The 27,941-nt window shown below is 31.6% G+C and overlaps 3 protein-coding genes and 1 non-coding gene across 5 annotated transcripts; 2 read left to right on the top strand and 2 right to left on the bottom strand.

Annotated features, from left to right (window-relative positions):
• On the bottom strand, window positions 189–3,259 carry LOC18586520 (the record flags this gene model as incomplete). Its single annotated transcript, XM_018128801.1, has 11 exons — window positions 189–740; window positions 870–1,049; window positions 1,179–1,230; window positions 1,317–1,485; window positions 1,576–1,617; window positions 1,704–1,766; window positions 1,872–1,895; window positions 2,008–2,116; window positions 2,243–2,280; window positions 2,391–2,569; window positions 3,145–3,259. Coding segments are annotated over 11 exons (1,275 nt in total), but the record flags the coding sequence as incomplete, so codon positions are not given.
• On the top strand, window positions 4,320–5,326 carry LOC18586519 (probable CCR4-associated factor 1 homolog 11). The gene has a single exon (XM_007009965.2). The coding sequence runs from the start codon at window positions 4,349–4,351 to the stop codon at window positions 5,174–5,176; it is 828 nt and encodes a 275-aa protein (XP_007010027.2). The 5' UTR covers window positions 4,320–4,348; the 3' UTR covers window positions 5,177–5,326.
• LOC18586518 (probable pectate lyase 13) lies at window positions 18,932–26,587 on the top strand. 2 transcript variants are annotated; one of them, XM_018129168.1, is made up of 6 exons: window positions 18,932–19,309; window positions 19,394–20,304; window positions 20,780–21,460; window positions 21,611–21,827; window positions 22,709–22,914; window positions 26,036–26,587. In XM_018129168.1, exons 2-6 carry the CDS (start codon window positions 20,174–20,176, stop codon window positions 26,280–26,282), a joined length of 1,482 nt encoding a protein of 493 aa, XP_017984657.1. In that variant the 5' UTR covers window positions 18,932–19,309; window positions 19,394–20,173; the 3' UTR covers window positions 26,283–26,587. The 2 variants fall into 2 exon arrangements, with proteins under 2 accessions (XP_017984657.1, XP_017984656.1); XM_018129167.1 differs by having other exon boundaries at window positions 18,958–20,304.
• TRNAK-UUU lies at window positions 27,384–27,456 on the bottom strand. Its single transcript has one exon. It is a non-coding gene; the product is annotated as a tRNA-Lys (tRNA).

The following is a 27,941-nucleotide window of genomic DNA, read 5'->3' as shown; positions in this document are numbered from 1 at the left end:
TCAACCCATAAAACAGAATCATAAGACTGAGAATTTATATAAAGTCATTTGAAATTTTTGAGCCTAATTCTCTTTCAAGACTCCCACACAATTTTCTATATTCGACTATCACAAAAACTTACTTTCAAGAAGAAAAAAAAAGGTAGCCCATTTAAACTGCAAAGATATATTAAAAATTGGGAAGGCCATTCAAGTACAACCCAGTTAACTACTTGGAAGTCAATTTCAGGAGCTTCCAATTATCATCCACATATGATGCATTGGCTTAGAAAAAAGCGAGTTAGAAGCATGTAGGCACCAAACAGAAAAAGGAGCAGTTTTGTATGAACAGATTATACAGAAACAACAGTATAGTGGTACAAGGATAGTAGATGCATCTCAACCTAGTTTAAGTACACCCTCAACAAAATGCATGGTAGAAGCAAAGAAAATGAACTCACTCTTCCCTGCGCATCTTCACATTAACTGGAATTTCCTTGTAGGATTGGACCTTCTCAACTGCTCGGCGCAAAGGCCTTCCCACAGATATCCTCCTAAGTTCTTGAGCTTCATTTCTAGGGGTGATACTTCCTTCTTCATGTTCTTTTTTGACTGATGAATGAGAAGATGTTGGGCCACTCTCATGCACCTTATCATCGCAGGAAGAAACGAGAAATGCTGTATCATCTAAATCAAACACATCTGCAGTCAGTTCTGGTTCTTGGGTTTTAAACCTAGCAGATTGCCTTCTCAAACAAACCCTGAAAAAAAAAAAAAACACAAATTTCCTTTGTCACTGTGAAGTTTCTATAAAAATATAAAGATTACACTGTTACTGGAAAAATAATTTGCACATAGCAATAAAAAATTGTACAAAAACCTTTTGTTGTCAGATACTTCCTTCTTCATGTTCTTTTTTGACTGATGAATCAGAAGATATTAGGCCACTCTCATGCACCTTATCATCACAGGAAGAAGAAACAAGAAATTTTGCATCATCTACAAACGCATCTTCATTCAGTTCTGGTTTTTGGTCTTTAAACCCAGTAGATTGCCTTCTTAAACAAACCCTGCTAGAAAAACATAAAAGAAACCATGAATTTCCTATGTAATCATGAAATTTCTACAAAAACCTAAATATTGCACATTGTTATTAGAAAAATTAATTTGCACAAAGCATTAAAAAATTGTAAAAAAACCTTTTGTTGACGACCCCCTCCTTGGCTTGGACTGGTTTAATATTAGAAGGACCTGAAGGAGCATGCAAACAATAAGTGAAAATGGTATAAAAAACAACATTAATAATTTTCAAATGAAGTTCCTGTCAAGCAACTTACATAGACTTTTTGATTGCCGCCTCTGGTTCCTATTACAAGGTTTATTCTCTCCATCTTCTTCTATAAGGGATCCACCTGCCTTGTTACACCTGTTCATATTACAAGTTTCATCCTCTCCATCTTCTTCTTTAAGGGATTCACCTTCCTTATCACACCTGTTTGTTCTCACCTTCAAACCATGGAAAAGAAAAAGTGTAGATAACATTGGATGTTTAAAACAAAAATCAATCCAAATGGTGGAGGTTATTCTCTTTAATACCTCATTTTCGGATGTCAGGCAAGCCTTATTTTGAGCTTTCTTCTGGTGACAAGCAGAGAATTTAATAATCAGCAAAAGAATCTAATAAGTATCATGCAATCAAATGAGTAGACTATTACAAAAAATACCTCTGTTTTAATTGCTTTAAGCACAGCATTTTTGCATCCCAGCTCATGTTTAAGGGCTTTTAGCTGAAAACGAAAACAACACAATGGTCAAGTCCCTAGAATATAGAACAAAACAAAAAGGACCAAGCAAGACCAAGTTCAAGAAACTTAGATGTCCAGGAAACATACCCTATCTTTGCCTGAATTAAGTTCCTGCAAAACCAAAGTAAGACATAAACCTTGCCAGAGGGTCATAATATCATATAAATATGCCCCTAGAGTTACTAAACTAAGAAACAGACAAGTAAAAAAAGTACTAAGGTACCGCTAACATCTGGCTGTTTGCTTGGGCAAGCAGCAAGTTCTGTTGTTGAAACTTCTCCAAATTGGTTCTCAGTTTCTGTAACTCAATTCCACTCAATTCCATGACTTTACTGTCAGCCAAAATTTAAAAAAAAAAAAACCCATATATAAGAAAGTCATGCCCAACGCAAATAACAGCAACCAAAGGTTAGAGGGAGGGATTGAAAGAAACTGAATTAATTGATCATAGAAAATACTTTCGATCTGCAAGAACTTTCATCAGCATCATATTTTCCTGGACAACAGATTCAACAAAACCTCCCGGTAAGCGAAACAGATACAAAAAGAATCAAAGAGGGAAAACCAAAAGAAAGAAAAGCGAGTTAATTGCAGTTTAAAGGATACCTTTTGGAGCTTGTCGATGTAATCTTTACTCCTGAGTGAAGCAGGTTGCAGCAGCAGCTTCGCACCTTGGCTCACCACTATGGGTTGCTGCTGCAAGTTGGTTATGTCACTAAGCCCTTTCCTTGGTGCATTACCAATAGAAGATTGGTTTTCCATATCCTCCCCTCTCAGTTCTTTACCTGAAATCCAAACATATTTTTTAAGTCAAAATTCAACATACATAAACCTGTCCAAAAACCCAATCCTCCATTCGCTTTCCAAATCCCAAAAAAAAAAGAATTCTTCTTAACCTCTACACAAACTCACAGAAATCCAACTAAACAGCTCCATTAACAGAAAAATGAATTTCACCCTCACAGCATTTCTCCAGCATCGAAATAAACTAATTAAAAAATCCCACAACCAATTTATAAAACCTAGTACTAAAATGTATTTTACAAATAAAAAAACGTAATCAGTTTTTTAATTAATTATTATGCAGATAAAATTACATTCGAAAATTAGGGATCGTTCCCCAATCTAATTCGCGGAACCATGCGATTCCCAATCTGAAACTTCTAAGATTTAAAATTAGAGCAATTAACGAAAAGAACAAGAAAATTATTCTAAAGAATCGGTGAAATTACGTTTCGAAGAGGAAGAAATCATGCTTGTAAACATTTGACTAGAATTTTATTAAAAATGAATAAAGAAAATAAAAAAAAAATGGGGAAAAAATTGAAGAAATGCATAGGCATTCAAAGAATCGAAGTACCTGAAACGACACCGATTTCTGTGTCGAGGATCGTAAGCTTTTCCGTTGCGAGGACTGAGCTGAAACCTACTCTCTCTCTCTCTCTCTCTCTCTCTCTCTCTCTGGCTCTCTCAATTGAAATATGGGAGGGAAAGAGGGCAAGGAAATATAAAGGGTAAAATAGTAAATTGGAATAGGGTTCGGACAATCAGACTTAACGGCTTTCCGAGGCTAAGGCCGAACCTGTCTTAAAACCTTTTTTTCCTGTTCCTAAAAGGTCAAAACTCCTTTTTAAATATTAAAACAAATTTTTTTTTTTTGGTCCTTCAATGGAAAGAAAAGAAAGAATTTTGGAGGATCAACCAATGAAAAATAAGTGGTGAGAATTGTAACCAAATTAATTTTTCTTTTTATTTAAGCAACCCAAAATTTGAAAAAAAAATTAAATCTTGTTATGAAAAGAGTTCTATGATAAATACATATAATAAAATTCTCTCATCAATCTTCATTACGTTTATGATAACTACATGTTTCCACAATTAAAATGATTAATCTCAGTAACTTTTAATATGTTATGAATAACGACTGTTGGAAGAAATGAAGATCAATTTTTATATATGTTTAAATTTATTTAATTATGGACTGATTTAAATGCTTTAATTATTTACAAATATACTCATTAATTATTTACAAATAAGCTCGTTTAATATTCACCAACAAATCGATTTAATTTAAATGAATCTAGCTCTAACAAATGTTTATCCACATCTTAATCAAGCCAAGTTGAAATATTACTTTAAAAAATATTACTCAAAACAACACAAACAGAATCTTAAAAATTTATAAGTAAATGATAGTTAACTAATTGATTTTATTTATTTAATCTTAATCACAAATATATATTTTTTTAAAAAAAAGCAAGAATAAAATTAAAATAATATTTCTAAAAAGACATAGACTTGTTGAGAATATTCAATGGAATAAAAATTATAACCATTGAATTTGTTAAGGAGTAGAGTTATTTGATAATAGCATTTCAATTGTTGATTAAAAGTTTTTTATTTTAAATTCAGATGTGACTATTGTACCCTTTTCAATACTTTTCTTAGATTACTTGGCTTATAAGCAACAGACAATTTTATGCCTATATATATACAAGAGTGGCATTACGATTTTATGAGCTTCCATAGTTTCAATCTTTCAGCATAGTTGTGCAAAAGAGAAGATGACAGTGCCAAGCAAAAAGCCAGTAATGGTTCGACAAGTCTTTGCGGAAGACCTGGAACGTGAGTTTGCGATCATCCATAGTGTAATTGATAGGTACTCTTTTGTCTCCATGGATACCGAGTTTCCAGGTACAATTTTCAAACCAGATAAACAGCTCGTTGATATAACCGATCCTTCTTTCAACTATCTGTTCATGAGATCCAATGTTAATGCCCTACACATCATTCAGCTTGGCTTAACCCTCTCTGATTCTCAAGGAAATTTGCCAGATTTTGATACTCCGTATTGTTATATCTGGGAGTTTAACTTTAAAGATTTTGATTTCGAAAAAAATTATTACGATAAAGAATCAGTCAAATTACTTAAAGCACAAGGTATTGATTTTGTGAAGAACAGAGAAAAGGGTATTGATTCTAGGGATTTTAGGAGAATGGTTTTGAACTCCAAATTGGTGTTCAATAGGTCTGGTTTGACTTGGATCACGTTTCACAGTGCTTATGATTTTGGGTTCTTGGTGAAGATTTTGACACAGCAAGAGCTGCCATATCACGTCAATTTCTTCACAAAACAACTGATTTATTTCTTCGGGTACAAGATTTATGACATCAAGCATGCCTTCAAGTACTTCGGCCTACATGGTGGCCTGGAGAGGGTGGCTAAACTTTTAAATGTTGCTCGTGTCGCTGGGGAGAGCCATCAGGCAGGGTCGGACAGTTTGCTCACCCTCCAATGCTTTATGAAACTGAAGCAGTCTAAGGTTTTTGATCGCATCAACCGAATTCTGCCTGCTCTCGCATTGTATGGACTCGTTAGAGTACGACGATGATTCCCTTTTCTTCTTTTAGGCAAATTCTTTTAAATTTATGAGATTGTATTAAGAGCTTTCATTTGCAAGTCTAAACTTGTTCTTATATCCAGAAACAAATGTAACTGTCCTTTCCTACATTATTAGAAAATGTCATTAGGTTAATTTTCATGTTTTAGCATTATAATCAATGCCACAAATTGATATTTACATCAAGGATTATCAGTATTTGTAAATAAGATGAGAATGCATTGCTTGAACCATGTAACAGCATCAAGCTATCTTCAGCTTGTGCTGACATCTAATTACCATTTATCACTCTACCTAACTTGAATCTTGTCATTCATTTAACCTGTTTCTGTACCCAGAATTCTGCTTTGTAAGACTTGATAAAAGCATCTTCCCAACATGGATGCTGATAATTCGTATCAGCTTGTAGTTGCCAAAGAATTCCCTTGTTCTTGCCTTCCTTATTTTTAGTGCAAAATGGAAGTAGAGGTGGAACTGTGGCTCCCCTTGTTCTGGCAATTCCTGCCCAGAGAGAATGATGCAACAACAATGTCTAGTTTGATGTCAAAAGAAAAGTTATTGGGGAGCCAGTATTATTTTAAGGATTCATTAAACCAAGTAAAAGTAGCATTTATATATGTATGCTAAGTATTAATGAAGGAAATATAAACTATAAACAAAAGGAAAAGCTCAAGACAAACAAATTGAGGGAAAAACAGAGGGTAAAAGTATATCCCAAGGAAGAATCGAGTTAAAATTGATTGTACTTTGGAGAGCATCAACTGATGTGAAACTGAATCAAATCAAAGCCTTTGCATGCTACGTATAATTCAATACACTGGACATGTACAAAATCATAAAAGCTGAACCTTAGAGCAGCAAAAACTTATTATCTAATTAAGTATCATGGAAACTTATACAAATCCTTGGCATAGCCAAGTAATGATCAAGCAAGTGATCAGAAGGGCTTTAGGCCTTTATATCTATTAAAGGGACAAAAATCTGTACTTGGACTGTGAAATCAGAAATATTTACACTTGGACGGTTCTTTTTCCTTCCGAACCTCCAAGTCCAACCATCAAAATAAAAAATGAGCCCAAGACTATAGACAAGTACCCAGCTGTAGCACTGCAGAAAACTGGATTACGAAGGGCTTTAGGCCTACCTTGACTTTAATTAATGGGTTTTTATTTCTTCCTACCTCTCCCAAAACCAAAAGCATCTCTTTTCTTTTTCCTTTTTCTATTTGATTAATAAAACATTCATGTACATGAAGTTTCGTAGTCTTACCTAATAAGCTAAGTTGCAATAATATTGGTATTTACATTCTTCTTTCCAACCATACTAATTCCATTTATTTATTTTCAATCTCAAAATCATAATCACATTTATCTTCATTTTTTATATAAATATTAATAAGATTTATCCAATTTGTAAATGAGAATTTTAATTGCATTAAATGATTTTCATTCAAAAAATGTTTTTTATTAATAGTATTGAATAATTTACTTGTATTTCAATTATAAATTTTATTTATATACGGGTACTTGATTTTAGATTTTAGAAATATTTATAATTTATCAAATGATTATTTAAAAATAAATAAATAAACAAACAATAAATATTAGTAAATAAATAAATAAATTGTTAGATTTCGTAAGACTCTATTTAAATAAATAAATAAATTTACCTTTACTTTTATAATGAGAATTAAAAAAAAGAAAGAGAAAATTGTCAGAAATGATCATCTTGATAACTTGATTTTAAAAATAACAGTCCAAAATAAAATTAACTGTTTTTAGTCATATTTAGCTATAACTTGATAAAATACCTTTAAATCTATTTTAAATAAATTAAATTATTTATCATAATTTTTTCATATTCATTTGTACTTTCGATTTCTCTCTCTTACCATCCAGCCCTATCTAATTTTATCAATTTTTCTCTTCGACATCTGTCTAGCATGTAACATGATTTTGTACATGACATGTAATAATATTTTTTCAACATAACGTGTACTAACAACATTTTTTTCTAACATAGCTTGTAATATATTTTTGTACATAACATGTAACAATAATATTTTTTTTCAACATGATATGTAATAATCTTTTTTAACCATTATGTGTAACATGTTTTTATACATGACATGTAACATCATGTGCATGGCATGCAATATCATTTGCATTTAAATATGAAGAGGTTTCATGAAAAATAAATTCATCCAATTTAATGAACAATAATTAAAATTATAAAATGAGTTATTTTTAAAAAATATATTACCTTTAAGGGTTATTTTTCAAAACGTTCCAAAAAGAAAGAAAAGTGAGATCATGACATGCAAAGAAATGGAGCCAGAACAATAATATGCGTTGATAGCAACTGTCTCAATTTCAATGGCACCGCCCTTACGCCTAATTAAATCCGATATGCTCTATAATTAAACTTGGTTTATAGTTTCAAGTTTCTTGGGACTTGACTCATCAAATTGACAACCAAAATATTAGAAATAAAAAAGAAAATATTATCCATAGATTCTCTAATGGGCCCATCAGCTGGGGCCCATATTTGGTCAACTAGTCTTGCAATTGGACCGTCCCTCATTACCTAGGCTTTCGACATTTTCTTTTTGGCCCACATGGGTGGTGTGATTTCAACTTGATCATAATGGGTCCCCCCTATATTTTTTTTCTAGGGAAAATCTTTTCTTTGCTCCTTGGATTTAGAATATTTCCATTTCGAAAAGTTTAGATTACAAGTTCCTTCAACGAGGTCTTATCTCAAGGATAAGGATTCAAAGCTTTTGAATTTTTTAGATACTAAAAGTCTTATTATATGTAAACTTTTTTTCAAATTTACGCTATTTTATAGTATAATGTTTGTAAAAGTTATTAAATTATTTTTTAAATTTTAAATAAATATTTATTCTTTTCTTACTTTTAATCAAAATTTTATGTTTTTTTATTTTAGATCAAATGAATTTTTATAATAATTAATTAATCGTTATTAATTAAAATATCACTTATTATTTTTTTCTTACATGATATTAACGTGACACTGATGTGAAGGGTAAAAGTGCCACATGCATGTTCATGTCATCATACCATGTTATGTCATTATCTACTACGACATATCAATATGTTACATCAATATCACATAATATAAAATGATAAGGAATACTTTGACTAACAACAATTAGTCAAACATTAGTTGTAAGAATTTATTTAATTCAAATAAAAATATAAAGGCTTGCTTGAATATTGTAATAAAAAAATAAAAACTTATTTAAATTTTTTAAAAATAATTTAGGGTTTTTTTAGCTATTATGCCATATTTTATTTTTTTTATATATTTAGCATTTTCATGAGATTTTTTCTGATAAATATATGTAAAAAGATGTTTTCATTGAGATTTGTAATTTTAATTACCCAATACATGTAATTTGATTATAATAATAAAAAGAAATCTAAGGGGTTTCTCTCTCTAGGATGTTAACTCTCCTTTTATTCCTTGTAGATCTATTTCTCTTTTGTCAAAATGTGTCAAAAGATTATTCCAATATATACCATGCTTCTTTTCTTCGTTTGCATGTTCTGATATGCCATTTTGTTTGCATATTAAAATAGACATCTGCTTATCCTGATAAGAAACCTTTCCAAGTCATGCAAGAAAGCAACTTATCTTCTTTGATTTCATTGTGAAATTCCAAGTTTTTAAAGCTTTTAATAAAATTTGAGCTTTTCATGCTTTAGTTTTTGTGTCAAATTACTCTGTCTCGAGGCAATGCATGTGAAACTTTTCCTCATGCTTGCATGTATACACGTAGATTATGCACTACTAGGCCGAATTTCATGTCTTCACTTGAAATCGTTTTCATACAAAGTACTTAACAATCTTAGGGTTTGTAAAGAGAATATTTCAAGAGTATTTTATGGAAGAAAATTCAAGAGGGATTTGAATCTATACTACTTGGCATTTCTAAGAATTGTTATGTCAAGTATGAAGATATAAAATCTTTATTAAGTTAACAATACTTACTTAAGTTTTCAAGAGTTTTGTTACAATCATGAAATTTTCAAAAATAATATTTTCAATTTTATCATTTATTGTCAAATATTAACAAAATTTTTTATATTAACATTTTACATTATCATTTTGTATCAAATCAAAATTTACACTCGAACATTTAATTCGTTAATTGATGTAATATCTCTATTTTTTGAATCTCCTTTTCAATTAAAAAAATAATAACAATTAAAAAAATTCAAGATTTTCAAATCATTATTTCATGTCAAATGGTCAAATTCACAAGTGACATGAAAATAACAAAATAACAAGAGGAAGGGGGAGATTTGATGGTTTGATTTTTTTTTTTTCCTATTTCATTGTTTACGTGTCAATTTGTCACGTGGCAAAAAGAATGACTTGGAATGTTAGCATGAGAGTGCATTAGGGTTTAAAGATCAGTGATCAAGAAATGTATCATTATATAACGTTAGTAATCAAAATTAAAAAATTCTGAAAAATTAAGTGATTAAGTAAATAATTTAGCCTAATAGATTTTGCAAGGTCAATAGATTATATTCCAATTCATCAAAAGAAAAAAGATGATTGGTTCTTATCTCTGTTTCCGTCACCTTTTTTCTTCTCACCGAACAGAAACGTCTTCAGAATATTAATGAAAGAAAGAGAGTTAGAAAAGGACACGACAAAACCATATTAGGAAACCAAAAGCTTAGACTTTATTGTGTAAGCATGTGGCGTAGGGTTAGGATCCAACTAGGAACAAATCAAATAATCATGATAATTTGAATGTTAAGCAATCCTGAATACCCCAAAGTCAATGGCTGATCCGGGATTTAGGTATAAAGGCTAATGGCATCTTAGTACTAGCCTTTCTTTCTTTTCTTTTCCTTTTTTTCCTTTATACTTGGATTTAACATGTTACAGGAAAGCAAATATAAATAAAATGCTAAAGCCTAAAAGGATGCAATCTGCACCCAAAAGCTAGGTTTGTACTAAGAAACGTATCCAAAATCATATCAAACACAAATTTATCAAAAACAAAAAACCGAATCTATATATGGTCTTCACGAAGAACATCTTGAGGGTTAAAATTTGAGATTTTGAAATTGGAATATTAAGATTAAAGTCACTCTTTTTGTTTCTCTATTGATTCAAGTAACTCGATCTTGTGCTTGTGTAAAACATTGCTTGCCTCCAGTTTGCCAAATTAAGATTATACGTGTAGTATTACGAGTCAAGCCATCAAGGAAGAAAAATAAATGAGCAGCCAGCAATTATAGCAAATAATCCTCCATTCTATTCGTGTTCCATGCGAGTGGGTTGCAGTAGTAGCAGTAGAGAAACATGCCTTGTCCAATTGGACAAAAAAGTCTTAGGCATTTCTCCCTCCTCACGAAAAGGACTTATAGGTATTTAATATATGTATATAGAATATTTGCATATATCAACTTAGTTAATCACTTTTTCTACAATATTTATAAATATCATTATCATCTGTTATCCAATCCCATGACTTTTTTTTTTTATGTATATTTTCAAATTGGTTTCGGCCGCCCCTTATTTTAAGGAAGCTTTTTCAAAAGAAATTAAAATTGTCTTCCCATTTGCATCAAAAAATAATAATAATAATAAAAAGCAGCCGTTTATTTGTTTTTATTATCCTTTTTCTTGTCACTTTTATAGCCGAATTTATTTAATTAAGCATTATGAAATTGTGAATTATTATCGTATCATCACGTCAATTTTAGAATTCTAATAGCATGGTTTCACACGGTCAAGGTGTTTTCCAACCACATCAACCTTTAGACTTTACTTTTTTTCTCTTTTCTTTTCGTTTTCCTTGAGAACGATGCATGCATGATGCATGAATGAAGTAACTCAAGTCTAAGCTAGCGGCCGCAGCTATAAATCCTAGATCCACGTTAAATGACTAAAAATTTTTTAACTACTTTAAAAACTTTTTATTTTTATTATATCTAATTAAATTTTTATATTTTTATTTTTATTAATAATTAATTAATTATTATTAATCAACATGACATTATTGTTTTAAATTCATGTGATACTAATATAAAAAGTGAATATATTGTGTGACCATGTCATTATACTCATATCAATATACCACGTCATCATTCAATATTATATGTTAAAATATTATGTTAACATCATGTAACATAAAAAAATCAAATAATATTTTAACTAATTATTTGATTAAAAAAATATAAAAATTTAATTTAACGTAATAAAAAAATAACTGTTTATTTAAATTTTTTTAAATAATTTAGAAATGTTTTAAGTATTATGTCATTATTATTTTATACATTGACAATTAAATTTAATAATTTTATTTTTATTTCTATACATGTCTATTTTATTTAATATGTTAATTAATAATTCTGTGCTGTCTCCCAATTTATACTTAAATGCACACAAGTTAATAAGTGAACATTTATGTGGAGTTTTCGAATTGATTTTGTTGTACATACGATAATAATTTTTTTATTTACTTAGTTTTTATTGGTTTTTTTTTTGGGTCAAGTCATTAGTGAAGTTTCATTAATGCAATTGGAGATGATACAACCTACTGTGAGGAGCCTTAACAAGACAGAGAGAGGCTCTAGGCAATCCAGTAGAATTACAATAAACCAGAAACTACCAAAAGGCATCCTAGAAAACACCTCACCGAACTCATTCATTAAAGCACCGAACACATTTACTACTCGAGATTAATAAATAGATCATAAGAGCAGAGCACCAGAATCTTCCTTTCCAATAGAACCAGAACAGCAGCAAAGCAATGAGAGGTTACTTAGTATTTAATGTTAATTAGAGTAAAAGAGAAATGTCAATTTGAAACTTATGTTTGAAAAGAAAATAACGGTTATCCACATTATTTCAGTCACATAATAATTGTATTGATCATATATAATTGCATTGCATTGCAAGGTTTTTGAAATTAATACTAGGTAGTTATAGTGGAGCCATTAACGTGTTAGCACTAAGAATATGGCCTTTAGCTCTTATAGCACATGATAAAGTCGTGGTAGGCAGGATTATCTTTGTGCAAATCATTACTAATTTACATAAATTCTTAATGGAAAATGGACATAATTATGAATCGAATATCGTTAGTGGCATGAAAGTTTTCAATCAAATTTAGGTCAAATGCCACTTATTATGTTTCATTGAGAAGTGCATTCGGTAGCTCAAAAAAACAAAAAAGAAGTGGTGACCGATAATTGAAAAGATGGATTATTAAATAGTTTTAGGGCGTGGAGAGAATAGAGTTTGCCCCTATGAACCAAACCTCAAGTTTCTTTTTCTCTAAAGTTTCAATTAGTCTTATCCTTTTGTTTTTCAAGGTAGAGTAATAAGAAGACATAATATTTAAAAAAATTAAAATTATTTATGAAAATTTTTTGAATAAGTATTTATTTTTTTATTTTATTAATTAAATTTATATATTTTTATTTTAAATTAAATAAATTTTATAACTAATAATTTTTATTTTTTAAAAAATAATACGTTTTATTCTAATAGTCGAATAAAATCTGAAAACAGGGGATTATTATACATCAGTTCTTTGTAAAGACCTGACACCAAGGTACTCTCTAGAACAACATTGAGGTCTCTCAAACTATAAACTTTTCTTCAACTTTTTGTGCTAACCGGCTTATACTGCTGAAGCACTTCAGAGGAGCCAAAACTTCTATTTCTCCTCCAGTAGATGCGTAGTGCAAGAAAGAAGTGATGATAACTTCTCTTGGGTTGCCAAACCAAAGCCTTCCTATCTTACTCTACCAAATTTGTTAAGCAGGAAAATATATTTAGTTATACTAAATTTTTATAATTAATGATTGATTAATTATTATTTAATTAAAACGTTACTTATAATTATTTATGTCACATTGATGTGACATATTAATATGTCATAACTAATAATAATATGAGATGATAATATTATCACGTGATATTTCACTATCTATATTAATATTATATTAGTATCACATGAATATAAAATAATCAATAATGTTTTAACTCATGGAAGTTAGTTAATTATTTGTTATAAGAATCTATTTAAAAAAAATAAAAGTATAGATACTTGATTAAACGTAATAAAAAATAAAATTTAATTTAAAATTTTTAAATAGTTAAAGATTTTTTTAAAAATATTATGCCTAAAAAGGATGAGTAAATAAAAAACTTTAAAGGTCAACCTTTATTGACATTAATTGAAGGGATATTTATTATAATTATTTCATAATTAGTATTTTATCTTTATTTAAATTGGTGAGAATAATATAATATTGGGAAAATATTTGATGGAACGACAATATAACTTTTATACACTATCGAACCATCAAATCTTAATACCTCATTAATGAAGTATTATTTTGAAGGAAATAAAAGTTTGATAAGTTTCCAAAACGAGATCAGGTTTTAATATCAACCTTTTATTTCCGTCAAAATAATACTTCATTAGATTATACATGATCTGTACATCAAATATTAGTCCTATAATATTACATAAAAAAATTTTAACATTATTTAGTTATCAAGTATCTATACACACTACCTAAGTATAATTAAAATATTTTTTTGAAATAAAATCAATAATTACAATATTTTTATCAAATTTAATATATATAAAATTGTAGATGTTGAAGAACTTTGTAACTGACAAAAATGATCATATTTGTTCATTATATTGCTAAATCATCACTATAAATATTTTCTATTATTAATATTTAGAAGATTTATCTAATATCTAAATATATAAGAATTTTAAGCTAAATAGTCAAATAAGCCCTTAAATTATAATAAAAAAATTCAATTAAGTTTCTATCTTTTTATTGCATTCAATTAAAATTTTAAATTTTATTTCAAATCAAACAAACCTCTCTCATTAACCGTTGACTAACTTCCTAAGCCAATCATTTTTGAACATATGATTTGATAAAAAGGTAAGCACATAAATCCCAATTAGCAACATTTAATGTCACATTGTCAATGGTTAGTGAGAGAGACTTATTTGACTCGAAATAAAAATTTAAAAACTTAATTGAACGTAATAAAAAATAAAGATTTATTGACTTTTTTGATATAATTCAGGAAGCTTATTTAGGTATTTAGCTAAATTTTAATTTTATTGAATCTCTTTCGCTAAAAATATTTTTATCATAAATATTATTAAGATCTATTCCATTTTTAAACAAGAATTATAATAGCATTAAATGACTCTCATAAAAAAAAAAATTTTTCATTACAAATATTAATATACGTTATATTTCATTTGTAAATAAAAAATTTAATTGCATTGAATGACTTTTATTAAAAACCTTATTTCTAATAGTATCAATAATTTACAAATTAATATTAATATTATAAAATTTTAATTATATATAATTGTAACATTAATTACCTTTCATATATAATTATCTTTCAATTATAACTCACAATTAACTTTGTGCTTTAAAAATATTTATATTTTATATATAATTATTATTTAAAACTAAATCATAAATAAATATTCAGGTGCAAAATATGTAACAATAAATACAAAGTAATACACATTCTTTTTCTATAAATATCCTAATAACCTTAACAGTGCTAATAACCCAAATAAAAATATATAAATGAATATAAATTTGGGTTCGGTGCATGTTTTCAGTGGTTACTCATCATCAATACCCTTAAGCTGGGAATGACACTCAAACGAAGTAATTCAATCACCAATAACTCTGCCACTCATTCATTGCAATCAACCTCTTTTATCACCCAAAATCTAAAGGCTGGTGAAGAAGTTAAAGACCCTTACTTGTCCTTGAGCAACTGAGATGTCAAAAGCTAGAATCAGGAACACAATGGTTGGGATTGAGATCTCACACTTCTTGACTTGCGAGTCCCTATGCATTCAAAAGCATGTATGTAGGGATTGACTGACTAGATGGGCGGAGATATCAACCTTTGACCTAGTTACCGGCCTATGTGCTAGGGCATTACTGCCTCACTACTTCACTTCCTGTCTCCCTAGCTATCTTGTTGTTACAATCCTCCATGGTTAATAAAAACAAAGAAGAATGTATGGTGTATTGCATAAATCCCTATCTTTTGTTATTAACGAGGACAAAAAAATAAGTTTAAGTAGCTCAAAAAATAATCCAAGTTCTGTTACCCCTCTAGGTTCTAGATATTTACTTACCCTTTTATGGAGTCCCAAGTCTCAATATCAAAATTCAGAAACCTTGACCTCTCTGGTTGCATTACTCCTCAGTTGCCTCAACAACAAAAATAAATAAACAAGAAAGACATACCAAAAGGTAAAGAGTATTGGTTTTGGATTTAGGATAAGTGAAGAGCATATATAATCTTCAGAACATGCAGTGGATAGGAATGAAACTGGAAAAACCTTAGTCTAAGAAGCAGAAATAAACAGACAGGAAATTATTTGGAAGATTGTTGTTTTACTTTATGCCGACAATAATAGAACATTGCAGCATCCACCGGCCTGTCTTTCGCTCTGTACCCTTTGCTCGCTTGCTCCAGGAAAGAGAATAAGAGGATCAAGGTCGGTTGCCATACATTTATTGTAATACCATTGCATATAATAATTATAATAATTTTATTTTTTATTTAACAAACAGACTGATGAATTAAATACCTATTTATATTTTATATAGATATATTATACATTTTTTAAGCCTTTGGGTTTTTATTCCTTAGTTGGAATATCCTCAGAGAAAAAATTTAGTCTTCTCCCAATTTAATTACCCATTTCAGATTTGTATATGTTATGTTAAGAATTAAATACATAACGAATCTCTTAGTTGATCTTTAATAAAATGAGATACCATTAGACTATATGATTATTGACTAATTATATAAATCACAGTTGGAATACAATATAACAAATTGACTTTCAAATTAATTAATTAATTAATTTTTTGCAACCTTTTTATTGGTATGATTCTTCCGGCTCTTTCTCACCCATTAAGGATAATACTTTTTTTTTTCAGTATTTAAATAGAGTTATGGGGGAAAATTCAATTCTAATGTATATTTTTTGAGATAATGCTTACTCCATGATTCGAACGGGATACTTCTAAATTAGAATTTTAAATTTTTAATGGCTGATTCTAAGATTTTAAACCATTGGAATTAAGTATATTAACCACTTGAAGATTACCAATGTTTGTTTTTCCATTTTTTTGTTTCAAAAATAAGAAAAATAGCATGACAAAATGCATTGTTCTAATTTGCAATGTCTGTGAGAAGGTTTCTGCATTTTGTGATAAATACAAGCAACTAGCAACAGAGAGAGGTAAGGAGGAATTGGGAAATTCCCTACCTACTTTGCAAATTTTAGAAAAATATTTTTTCTATATTATATAGAGAGAAATGTAAAGAAAACTTAGAAATATTGTCAATAGGTTAGCCTTGGATCATCACTGGAAACAGCGGTGAGATTTGAATCTTGGGTTGCCAATTACAGAAAGAACTGATCGAAAAATCAATGAGCACAATAGTTACTAGTTGAAAATTAACATTTTTTCTTTTTTTTTTCTAAAAAAAAATTGGTCTGCTGTATAACTCTAATCATGAAGTGCATAAAATTTTCTCAATGGTCCAATTGAAGCTAGCTATTTAACATTATTAAAAACATACCATATAACTATCTAACTTAATAAACAAGATTTGTGCAAGTGGACTTCTTTTTCGTTGTTATGTTTCTACACTTTCTTACGGTTTAATCATTATTATAAAAGTTTTCTAAATTTATAGATAAAATTTTCATGGATTTGTCCAATCGCTTTCTACTCGTATTATTATTGATTAGCTCAAACTCAAGACTTCTTTTTGATGAAAATGATAAATAATTTTAATGGATAAGTTACTCGATACTTTTGAAATATCTTAATCTGAACATTATTATTTGATAAGAAATTTGATTTTATAAATACATGATTAAGTTTTTGAATTACTGTTCGAACCCTTGCTTGGATATCTTAGACACTTCTCATTAAAACCCATACTCGTTCAATACTCAATTAAAATAATTTTATGTGTATATGTCATCAAACAAAAATTACATTAACAAATTAAAGTTAGTTCATAAAGAAGTAAATTAAAGTTTTAAAATTATACTTAGAACAGTTAATGAATTTTAGTAATTATTACACTAATTATAATGAATTTATAAACAAATATATATAAAAACTATAATGTAATATTAAAAATTATTAATTATAATCAGGTTTGGATATCCCAAAATTAGATCTGATAATTTTAGACATGATAACACGTCACGAAAAGATATGAAGTTAAATAAGTTTGAGTTTAGTTTTATCATGTTTCGTATCTTAACAATGTCAAATAGGATTAACACATTTAATTAATCATATTAATCATGTTATCATGATTAAACATGTATAAGTGACACGTTTAATGTTAATGATGAATTTTATTAGTATAATAATGAATTTTATGTATATTATTTATATTAAATTTTATTATATTTGATGTTATTATTATTTTGTTATAATTTTTTTATAATTATTGATTTTAAATTTAAATAATAAAATTATATTTAATTTTAAATATTTTAAATTAATCGTATTAAACGTGTTAAGAAAAAAATTAGGTTACTTGTTTAATTCTGTTTATTAATAGTGTCGTGTCATATAAAAAATTTTAACGTATTAATCGTGTCATGTTACACGGTTATGAAACATAATTGTGTATGTGTTTTAAATATTAACACAAATAGTTATTTGTGTCGTGTTTGTGTTTAACTTTATCGTGTGTCATATCTTAATTGTCACGATTAAGACACGGAAATACTAATTACCAAGTTAACCTAAAACCACTATATGAACTTGTGATAGGTGGTAGCTTTACTATTAGACCTGATTATATTAAACTCTAATCTTAATTGATCAGATCGAATAATGTAAGACACTTGATTATAAAATATTCATTGACATCTCTACTTCGAAAGAGATTGCCGGTAAAATTTGAATAAATAATCACTACTTAGGTAGAGAGACAAAGTTACCACTTAAGTGAATTAGTTCATCAGTAAGTCATGATTATTTTGGCCATTTGCAAGTTTGACTGCCTAATTAACACCACGAGTTATATGAGAACACCTTGCATGAAACATGAGGTTTCAAAATCACCGTTTAAGTTGACAACGAGACCGACTTAAAACCAGCATGGTTCTAATTTGTCTAGGTTTTCCTCATGGGTTTGGCATTTAAAAAAAAAATTTAAATTAAATAATGATTATTGCTAAATATATGTGATTATTAAGGATTTTGCTAAAGAATATTTTAAATAATACTTATTAAGGGTACTACACGTGGATGCGAATAAGCGGTACATTATATATTTCTGCTATATTAAATAATATTTTCAATTAATACATTGAAAACCATCACATTAATCATTAATTACTATAAATAGTAGTTGAAAGCTTAAAAAGCATATTAAAAACAAAAACCTCTTAATTGAATGGACTTATACATGTAGCAAATAAAAAGGCCCATATGACGTAGAAAAGGCCATGATTTAATTACATGTGATTTTTGCAAGACATTAAAGATAAGAATAAAATGGTAGTAATCATATCGCTACTACATCAATTCATCATTATTGTTAAATAACAGAAAAAAATATTATCAATATGCAATCAAAATAAATCCCAAAATTCTCTTGTTTAAAGGGGAAATGGGAACAATTAGAGAAACCCCAAATTTCAGATATTAAAAGCACAACTTTAAAGCTTCATAACCCAAATTGTATTCAACCATACAAATCCAAATCCAATGAAACAAAGACTGAAATTTAGAGAAGGAAAAGAGATTTGGCTAAGTGTTGTATAACTCAAACTCGTTTGGACTCGTTACTGGAGCTCGACTCCCAAGCGAGATTTGGGTTTGACTCAGTATTGCATCCTATTACAAATCCTTATAAACCATCTGTAATCAAAAGGCAAAGAAGGTGGTTTATCTTCATCTTTGGAAAGAGAACTTTCCATGAGACCCAAAGCCAAAGCCAAAGCCTCCGATTTTAACTGAATCAAAAAGAAGTTGTAACGCAAAGGCCAGTTGAAAGGAGGTGCAGTCTTTGAATCTTTGATTAAGATCTAATCTAAACCTCTTTTTTTTTCTTTTCTCTGTCACCAAATATTTTTTGCAACAGGGAACAGTGACATTTTTCCAACAGGGCTTCTTCTGTTCTGTCCACACTCGTGGGCTGGTTTGCTTATTTGGTAAAATAAGGAACCATAGATACTTACAAACCCTTACCTCCGTAAAGAATCTCAATCCTCAAACAAAAGGCAAAAGATCAACTTAGTCTTAAGGGAAGAAGGAAAGGAGGAAGATAAAGAAAAGGGCTTTCAGCATTTTGGATAAGCTCCCTGTCTGCCTTCTCTTTCTTTCTTCCTAGATTAACCCTTTTTGAGAGTTAATATTTTTTTTCCTTATCATTATCTCTTTGTCTTAGAATGATTGAGGAGCAAGGTAGGAATGTGAGTAACTAAGGGAGTCTGCAAGAGGGAAAACAGGGGAAAAGGAGAGAGTACGGAGAAGGTTATTCTTCTTTCTCTGCTTTCTCTTGCTCCCATTATGGCCGCAGTTTTCTTTTCTACCCTTTTTTCCTTCTCTTCTGATTAGATTAACCAACAGGAAAGAAAGAGAAAAAAAACAAAAAAAAAGGTTATTTTTTTGTTGTTTAAATTATTCCTTGTCGACATCATGACATTTTTTGGATACTTATTATATAAATCACTTCACATTTTCCAAGGATTTGCAACCTCCTAAGTTTGTTATGTGCTTTCGAATTAACAAGCAAAGCAAGACATCTTGTTCAAAGAAAGGAACCTTTTTTTTTAACAGAAGGGGGAGAGCAAAGGGAACCCACCCCTTCCAACAAAATTAAAACCCAACCCCCTTCCATTATTGTTGTTCCCTTTCCAGGATGCTTCCTTTAACCTGCATTCTCTTAATATGCACACTGGGTTCTGTCTCTTCCATTGCCAGAGCTGCCTTCAATCTTAGCCTCCCTCACCAGCACCCTGACCCTGAATCCGTTGTTCAAGATGTTCAAAGGTAAGCCCTCTTTTGAACTTTCTGGGGTTTTGCATTTTGGTTTCTCCCAAGATTTTGTTTTTAAAAACTAAATTTTCTTACCCATTTTAGAGTTTTAATGACCCAAAACCCCACTCTTGTGGGTCTAGTCTTTTTTTCAAGGATTTTGACTGGAAAACATGTAGCCACATTTTCTTTGATACCACATTTTTTTCTACTCTGTTTCTTCCTTGTTTCATACTCAAAAGATTTCTCCCAAAGCATTTTCTAATAAAGGAAAAAAAAATTTCATCTTATTCTAAACAATTTTAGAGTTTTGTAACCCAAAACCCTTTTCTTTTTCCTCTTTTTTGAAGGATTCTGACTGAAAAGAAAATCTAGCCCCCTTTTTCTCATATACCACATTTTAATAAACAGAATACTCTGTTTTTCTCCCCTGTTTCCTCAAAAAAATCCGCTCACATTTTCTCAAAATCTTTGCTTTTTTCCCTTGTAGGAGGTTAAACGTGTCCTTGTCAAGAAGACAAGCCCTGTCTGTAACCCAAAAAGACCAATGTCGCACTGGAAACCCCATCGACGACTGCTGGCGGTGCGACCCAAACTGGTACAACAACCGCCAACACTTAGCCGACTGCTCCATAGGCTTTGCACAAGGCACTCTAGGTGGAAAAGGTGGCCGGATCTACACCGTCACAGATTCCTCCGACAGCAACCCTGCTAACCCCAAGCCGGGCACTCTCCGTCACGCTGTCATCCAAAACGAACCCCTATGGATCATCTTCTCAACCAACATGGTCATCAAGCTCAAACATGAGCTGATTTTCAACTCATACAAAACCGTCGATGGCCGGGGAGCCAACGTTCATATCACCGGAAATGGGTGTATAACTTTGCAGTATGTGTCTCATGTCATCATCCATAACATCCATGTACACCATTGTAAGCCTTCGGGGAACACTGACATTGCTTCATCTCCAACTCACGTTGGATGGAGAGGGCGGTCGGACGGTGATGGGATTTCCATATTTAGTTCTCAGAAGCTCTGGATTGATCATTGCTCCCTTAGTTACTGCACTGATGGCCTGATCGATGCTATCATGGGGTCCACCGGGATTACCATTAGTAATAACTACTTTTCTCACCATGATGAAGTTATGCTTCTGGGCCATGATGACAGGTACTTTCACTGTCTGCATTCTCAATTCCTCTAATCAAAATGAATTAAATTTTGAGACGTTTTAATAGATGAGTTTCAATATATTGATGGGATTTTGCTTCTATATACATTTTTAATTTTTAGAATCTTATTTTTATTTCCTTTTTTTAGGTATTTGCCTGATTCCGGAATGCAGGTGACCATAGCTTTTAATCACTTCGGACAAGGGTTGGTGCAAAGAATGCCAAGGTGCCGGCGGGGGTATATACACGTGGTGAACAATGATTTTACTGCATGGGAAATGTATGCTATCGGTGGTAGTGCAAACCCTACCATCAATAGTCAGGGGAATCGATATACTGCACCAGGGGACCCCAATGCTAAAGAGGTATTCACATTTTATTTGATTGGTTAATTGTTTTTCTTTTTACATTTTGGTTTAGAATGTTTTGAGTTAAGAGGTGATAGTAAATTTATGATTGATTAATGATTCTTGGTGGCTGTCTCGTGAAACCTTTTGACTTGTGTTTTGGGAAATGAATATTTTGCAAGTGGGGCTCTTCCCTAATCCACACTCGCAGCGGTGGCGCGTGGATGTTGGGACAATGGAGCATGGAGGGTTGCAAAAGTGAGAAAAGTGAGCAAAGATTTGAGTGAAAACTGGGAAAGTGATTAAAAGTGTATTAGATTTGTAGAGAAGCTGTCTCCCACCCCCACCCCCTCCCTGATAGTGGAGCCTACAATGTTAGAAAAAGCACAAGGAGAAAGCTTTGAATGCACAATTTTCAATGTATTAACGGCCTCTATTCAAACTTCCCAAGCTTCAAGTTTTACCAAAATCCCACTTAAGTTTATTGCTCTGTCTAGTCAGGTTAGTGACTGAGCTTCATGTTTTCCATCTTCAATGGTGCAAAATGTACCTTTCGAGCGCTAGAACGTGCCAAGATCATGCTGCATGTTATATAGAGAGCTTATTTGACTAAAAATGCCAAAGAACCTACCAGGCTGCCCATGGGAAAACCACCCTGTTTTTACATTTTGTTTACTGCTATTGTCTGAGGGATAGTAGTGCATGCCACCTATTTTATATGCTTACGGTCAAGCCCTGAGAGGCTTGGCTGCCAACTTTTTACAGCTTCCCCTTTCTATTAAAACCCACCTTGCACAAAAGCAGCAGCCCTTTATTATTTAGAATCCTGGTACATATTTGAACTTGCCTTATTGGGCGCGTGTAATGCAATATCCTGACGGTGTAGGTTTTTTAAACAGGTGACGAAGCGAGTGGACACAGACGAGAAAGACTGGACAGGCTGGAACTGGAGGACAGAGGGGGACTTAATGGTAAATGGAGCATACTTTGTGCCCTCTGGAGCTGGCTTAAGCGCTCAGTATGCAAAAGCTTCCAGTGTGGAGCCCAAGTCTGCTGCTCTCATTGAACAGCTCACTTTCAACGCTGGCGTTTTCGGTGAGGCTAGGTAATAATCTGAAGCCCCAATAAATAACTGAATTTCCTCTCACTTCTAACTGTCCTTGCTCTAACTTAAAGCCTTAGATTTTAGATTAGTTGGTGCAAGAAACTACTGAAAGTAAGATTTATCATGTGGTTGGATTACGAAGTAGGGTTGTTTTGTCTTTACATCTCTTATTTACGAAAATGCCCGTTGTCACTTATTGCTTGCCAGGTTTTTTTTTTGTTGCAATTAACCATGCATTGAACCCTCCTGGTCAGACAAAGTTCTAAATAAAAGCCAGTTTCAACTTTTAGTTAATGAGTGGGTGCCTCGTTGTGTTAAACAACCCTTGCTGTCTTGTGTTTAGAGAATTAAAATATTCTTTAGTTTGGAAGTTAAGTCTTGTTCATACTAATTCATTTCAGTTACTGTCTTTTAGACCTTTTTTTTACATAGAAGCACGTGATCACGCGTGTGTTGGGAATCTGTCTGAGACCACAACCTTTCAGCCTTATTACAGTTCAGTTGTCTTAATCCATGTGCCTTTTCTATGCTGGCATGGGGAAGGTCGACCCCTTTTTAGGGTAATCATGTAACAGTACATTCCTTTAAGGGTGTATCTACTCTTTGATTCTTGTTTTTTGACCATTGGATTCTCTTTGGTTCTCGTGTTTGTTTTTTTAACTATTTTCTTCCTTGAGACCAGTTTTTGGGCTATGCAAGCATAGGTGGTACCACTTGCTGCAAAAGCCTTAACACCAAAACCCCCAAGTCTGATTTTTGAAATTACCCTTTGTGAAGTCAAAACTTTTCACGCTGATTAAGGGTAAAGATTTAATAAAATGCCCATCAACTGCAATATCTGTTGAAGGGTATATCTGTTCTTACCCTTCAGTTTGTCAAGAACTGACATATTTTTAGATGGACGGTTTCTTCTCCCAATTATTCTAATTTATCTAGGTTTTTCCTATCATCATTTCTCCATACATATTTGCTGTCACTTCTGTTTTATCCCTTTTTATCTGCTTCAATACGATAAACAAAAGAAATGGTATAATAAATACTAACCTGTTTGTGTATTTCTATTACTCTTTTAGTTTGCTTTTTCTTGTCATTCTATCAAATGATTGATTAGGTTTGCCAATGAGGCTGGTTAGTAAAGATGCACTATTTAGATGACACTTCCATGCATGATTAGTACATGCTATACAAACAAATTAGCACATAATGTAAGATTCATCATTTAAAAAAAGAAGAAGATATCTTTCATTTATAAATTAGATTCTAACTATTTTCTTCAGATGTGCTAGCGTTTATATAACGCGTATCCAAGGTTGTAGTGTCTTTATCAAAAAGAATGTCCAAATCAGAATCCATAAACATGTGCACATGTGTGTAAACAGGGATAAAAATGAGAAAAAAGGGGGTATCGTTGCTAGAGATGGACTGAAGGCAAAAAGGGTATTTTTTTTTTCCTTTGTTTGGGATAAATGTAGGAGAGAGAGAGTGACCCACCCAGGTCATCTTTTGGTGTTCTACTCGTGTTGGGGCAGGTGACCCAGTTTATATTCCCATTGATCTGCTTTCCAGCTAGTAAGGGTAGGGGCCTATCATTTTTAATTGTTTCGATGTGGGCCCCACTGTCTGATGTTGATATAAAACTGGACATGACAAGGAGGTGTATTAGTAGGGGAAGAAAACAGGGGGGGCGCTTCCCTCTGGCCTGTTGGCTATTAGCTGGGCCCTTTTTACTTGCCTTCTGTTATGCATGTTAACTATTTGCACATACCCTTTCTCATGGAGGTGTAAGTTGGATAGCTCGAACCCCAGCACTGTGTGTTGGTCACCACTTAAGGAGGTGGATGGACTAATTGAGGCCAACCCCTAAAATTCTATCATGAATCTGGTTGACAGGTTGGTTTTGGAACTGAGATGAAGTTGAGGGCTTGGCGCAGGTGTAGAAAAAAGCACTACCCTGAGGTTTTCCTTTACATTAGATTAGGTTCTGTAGCTATGTTGGTCAATGATACTGGTTCATAATGATAGATACATTTATTACCACCGTTTGCATATGTGAGATTCCATAGTGAGAAGGATGCATTGACTATATTAGGAGTTCGATAAACTGTTGGAGAAGTTTCTATCTATAAATGTTTAGTATGGTCGTATTCTTATTTAAGGTCCTTTTACTTGTTGTCGTTACTTAGCAGCAGGAGATAATGAAATCTTGCCTTGCATTGTGTGTGAAATGAAAAACGTCACTTTTGTTGATTGAGGTCAAGAGAAGTGTCTGCAAAGTTTTGATGCTTTCTAAATCGTTAGTCTTAGTATGAAAACACATCTTAAATAGGCTACAACCGAATCTTAATGTGGAAATGCAAATGATTTGGATGCAATTTGGTATGAAAACACACCTTTTTCTCTTGTTTTTTATAGTAACTTGTTGTGTGTCTTAGTCATATTATGCTGCATTTCAGGGGTCCTCTATATGGTTTTAGCTTCTCTAACAATCCTTTTTTTCTGAATTTCATAATCAGCATTGAATTTAATGCCAAAAAGAGAAATTAAAATAAAAGTGAATTGTTCACTCCGGCCAATTACTATTCACTGAAACTGCCCATATCTTTTTTCTTTTTGGTCATTAATTTATTCTTTTCACCAGCACCCATATGGAGGAGCCTTAAAATCTTTGGTCAGCACCATACTGTTTCCCAAGCACTTTTTGTGTCTTTTGTCTCTTTGCAGCACAAAATGGTAACTGCAATTCAAAATTAAGTCATGAAAAGTTATATTCAAAAGAACCAAACCTTTTCCCCACAAGATGCTCTTTCCCCATCACTGACCCACTTCTTCTGCTTCCTACCATTGATATACCCACTTGAAGGTTTGCTGCTATTATTTGGTACTCTTGAAAAGGTTCTATTTGATTATGTCTGCATCTGGATTAGGCTTAACTTACAATTATTTATGAACCTGCAAACTTTTCTGTTTAAATACTTGGAATGTGGGACAATATCTATAATACAAATATCTAATGAACCACCATTTATTTTTGTTTAATGTAGAACTCTTATTATGTCATGTAACTCAATTCTTATGTCTGATGCATGAGTTTATGTATTTTGGTGTTGAATTATTTGTACAGGGAAGAGACAGGGAGCTTTTCTTATCCAGGATACAGCAGCGGTGGGTCCAGCAGCACCAGCACCGGTAGTGCACGGTCCGGCGATGATGGCGACTACTTTGGAATGATATTCGGGAGCGGCTCACCACTGCCCCCAGCATCCACATCCATAGCCTCAATCTTTTTGTCTCTTCTAATTATTTTGGTTTTGTATTCTATCACCAACCAAGGTGCTCTACCATCATTATTATCATTATTATTGTTATAGAAATTACAAAAAAAAAAAAAGAAAAGAAAAGAAATCAATTATAAATTTAGATAAAAATGAAAGAATGGGAAAGATTTCTTTGATTAGTTTGGTTCCTAGTCCCCATCTGAATTACTTAACGAAGAAACAAATGCACACCGACAGACAATCTGTAGCTGTTGATTAGTTTTTGTTGATTCTTCCGCTAATGTTGAAGAAAAAAGGCAGAGTATTGAGAGGATATGAATATGAAGTGCTTGGCTGAGGTGGAATATTAGATTCCACATCAAATTCAGTGCCTTTGGGTCCCCCCTTTTGTGTTGCTCCTTTTCCTTCTGTTTAGCCTTTTTCTTTGGATAATAATGTGCAATTGACATGGCATGTCTCCTTACTGGAAAATTTTGGCAATCTACCTTAGCAGATTCTATGGGTGGCTTTAGAAGGTCTTCTTTTGAGTGTGCATGCATGAGTGTACAGCAAGATTGCCCTGTACATCTAAAGGAATCCCAATTATGGACCAAGAAAATTTGTTGATTTCTTCTACCATGGTAGGTAAAAGGTTTGGTGGTCAAGTGGACCCAAGTCTAATTCTCAATCAATGCAAAAATGAAGGAAAGAAAATAATTTAAGAGGTAGATTTTAGAGTATCAAATTAGGCAGTAAGTGTGTTTTATTACATATTTATTATATAATATTTTTGTAATTTGTATTAAATTATTGAACCATAAAGTCAGACTCTGGAACAATATGATAATTTGATGAATGTTTATAATACTAGTAGTAGATTATAATTTGATTCAATCAGTTTGAGAGACAGATTGAAACACTATTTGCAAGGGCTTGTTGTCTGTCATCGTTCATTTAGATATTTCCTTGATTTTTATTATGATTCCATTCCTCTCAATTTATCATAATTAAAAATAATTTGGAATAAATAGAGCTTCAGTTTCCTATTGAAAATGCTGCATTGCTCTCTCTTTCTCTTAACAGCTAGGAGTAATACACCCAAAGTATCTGCTGAGGTAAAGAACCAAAATGTTTCTCTCTGATCATTGCTCTTTAGGAAAACCAAAGGAAAGAGAAAAGAAAATGTAATTTAAAAATTTGAAAATATTCAACAGCCGCCGTCTGTGGGAATCGAACCCACGACCACATGGTTAAAAGCCATGCGCTCTACCGGCTGAGCTAAGACGGCTTCGCTAGTGTTCTTTTATTTTAAAACAATTATTATTTTTTTTCTTTTTTAATTCTCCTACTCATCGATTTTGTAAGGATTTGGGTAATTAATCTATTGGTTGAGAAGTAGAGACAAGGTTTATAGACCAAAGTTTATAAGATAAACACCAAAATACAATACAATTTTTCTTAGTAATGTTACCCAAGCTTATTTAGTGCATTCTTTTTTCAGTATTACTTATTTACTAACAAGAGCCAAAAGGATGGTCCATGTCATTTTTATCAAGTGTTACCAAACTCAGTTTTCAACTGCTTTGCATCTTTTATTTGAGCTACTGCCACTGAGGCCGTGATGGGCGGAGTGGTAATTGTAACGTGAAAACTAACTATTATTACACTTGAAGCATTGATGTCAAATGTCATTTCCAGAAGCTGTATCCGACAAATTGGTGATGTTTGAAGGGTTCCCACTCTCACAAACCTGTCCATTTACTTAAGATGGAA

Source organism: Theobroma cacao, chromosome 10 (genome assembly GCF_000208745.1).
Source record: "Theobroma cacao cultivar B97-61/B2 chromosome 10, Criollo_cocoa_genome_V2, whole genome shotgun sequence".
Lineage (NCBI taxonomy): Eukaryota > Viridiplantae > Streptophyta > Magnoliopsida > Malvales > Malvaceae > Theobroma > Theobroma cacao.
Note: the sequence above shows the minus strand (reverse complement) of the source record. Positions and strands in the feature narration are given on the sequence as shown.

What these genes read in the sequence shown, in the direction of transcription:
- LOC18586519 (XM_007009965.2), top strand. Translation starts at nt 4,349, where the DNA reads ATGACAGTGCCAAGCAAAAAGCCAGTAATGGTTCGACAAGTCTTTGCG.
- LOC18586518 (XM_018129168.1), top strand. Translation starts at nt 20,174, where the DNA reads ATGCTTCCTTTAACCTGCATTCTCTTAATATGCACACTGGGTTCTGTC. An exon ending in GGGACCCCAATGCTAAAGAG is followed by an intron (nt 21,828 to 22,708) that starts GTATTCACATTT and finishes TTTTTTAAACAG; the next exon opens with GTGACGAAGCGAGTGGACAC. An exon ending in GGCGTTTTCGGTGAGGCTAG is followed by an intron (nt 22,915 to 26,035) that starts GTAATAATCTGA and finishes TTATTTGTACAG; the next exon opens with GGAAGAGACAGGGAGCTTTT.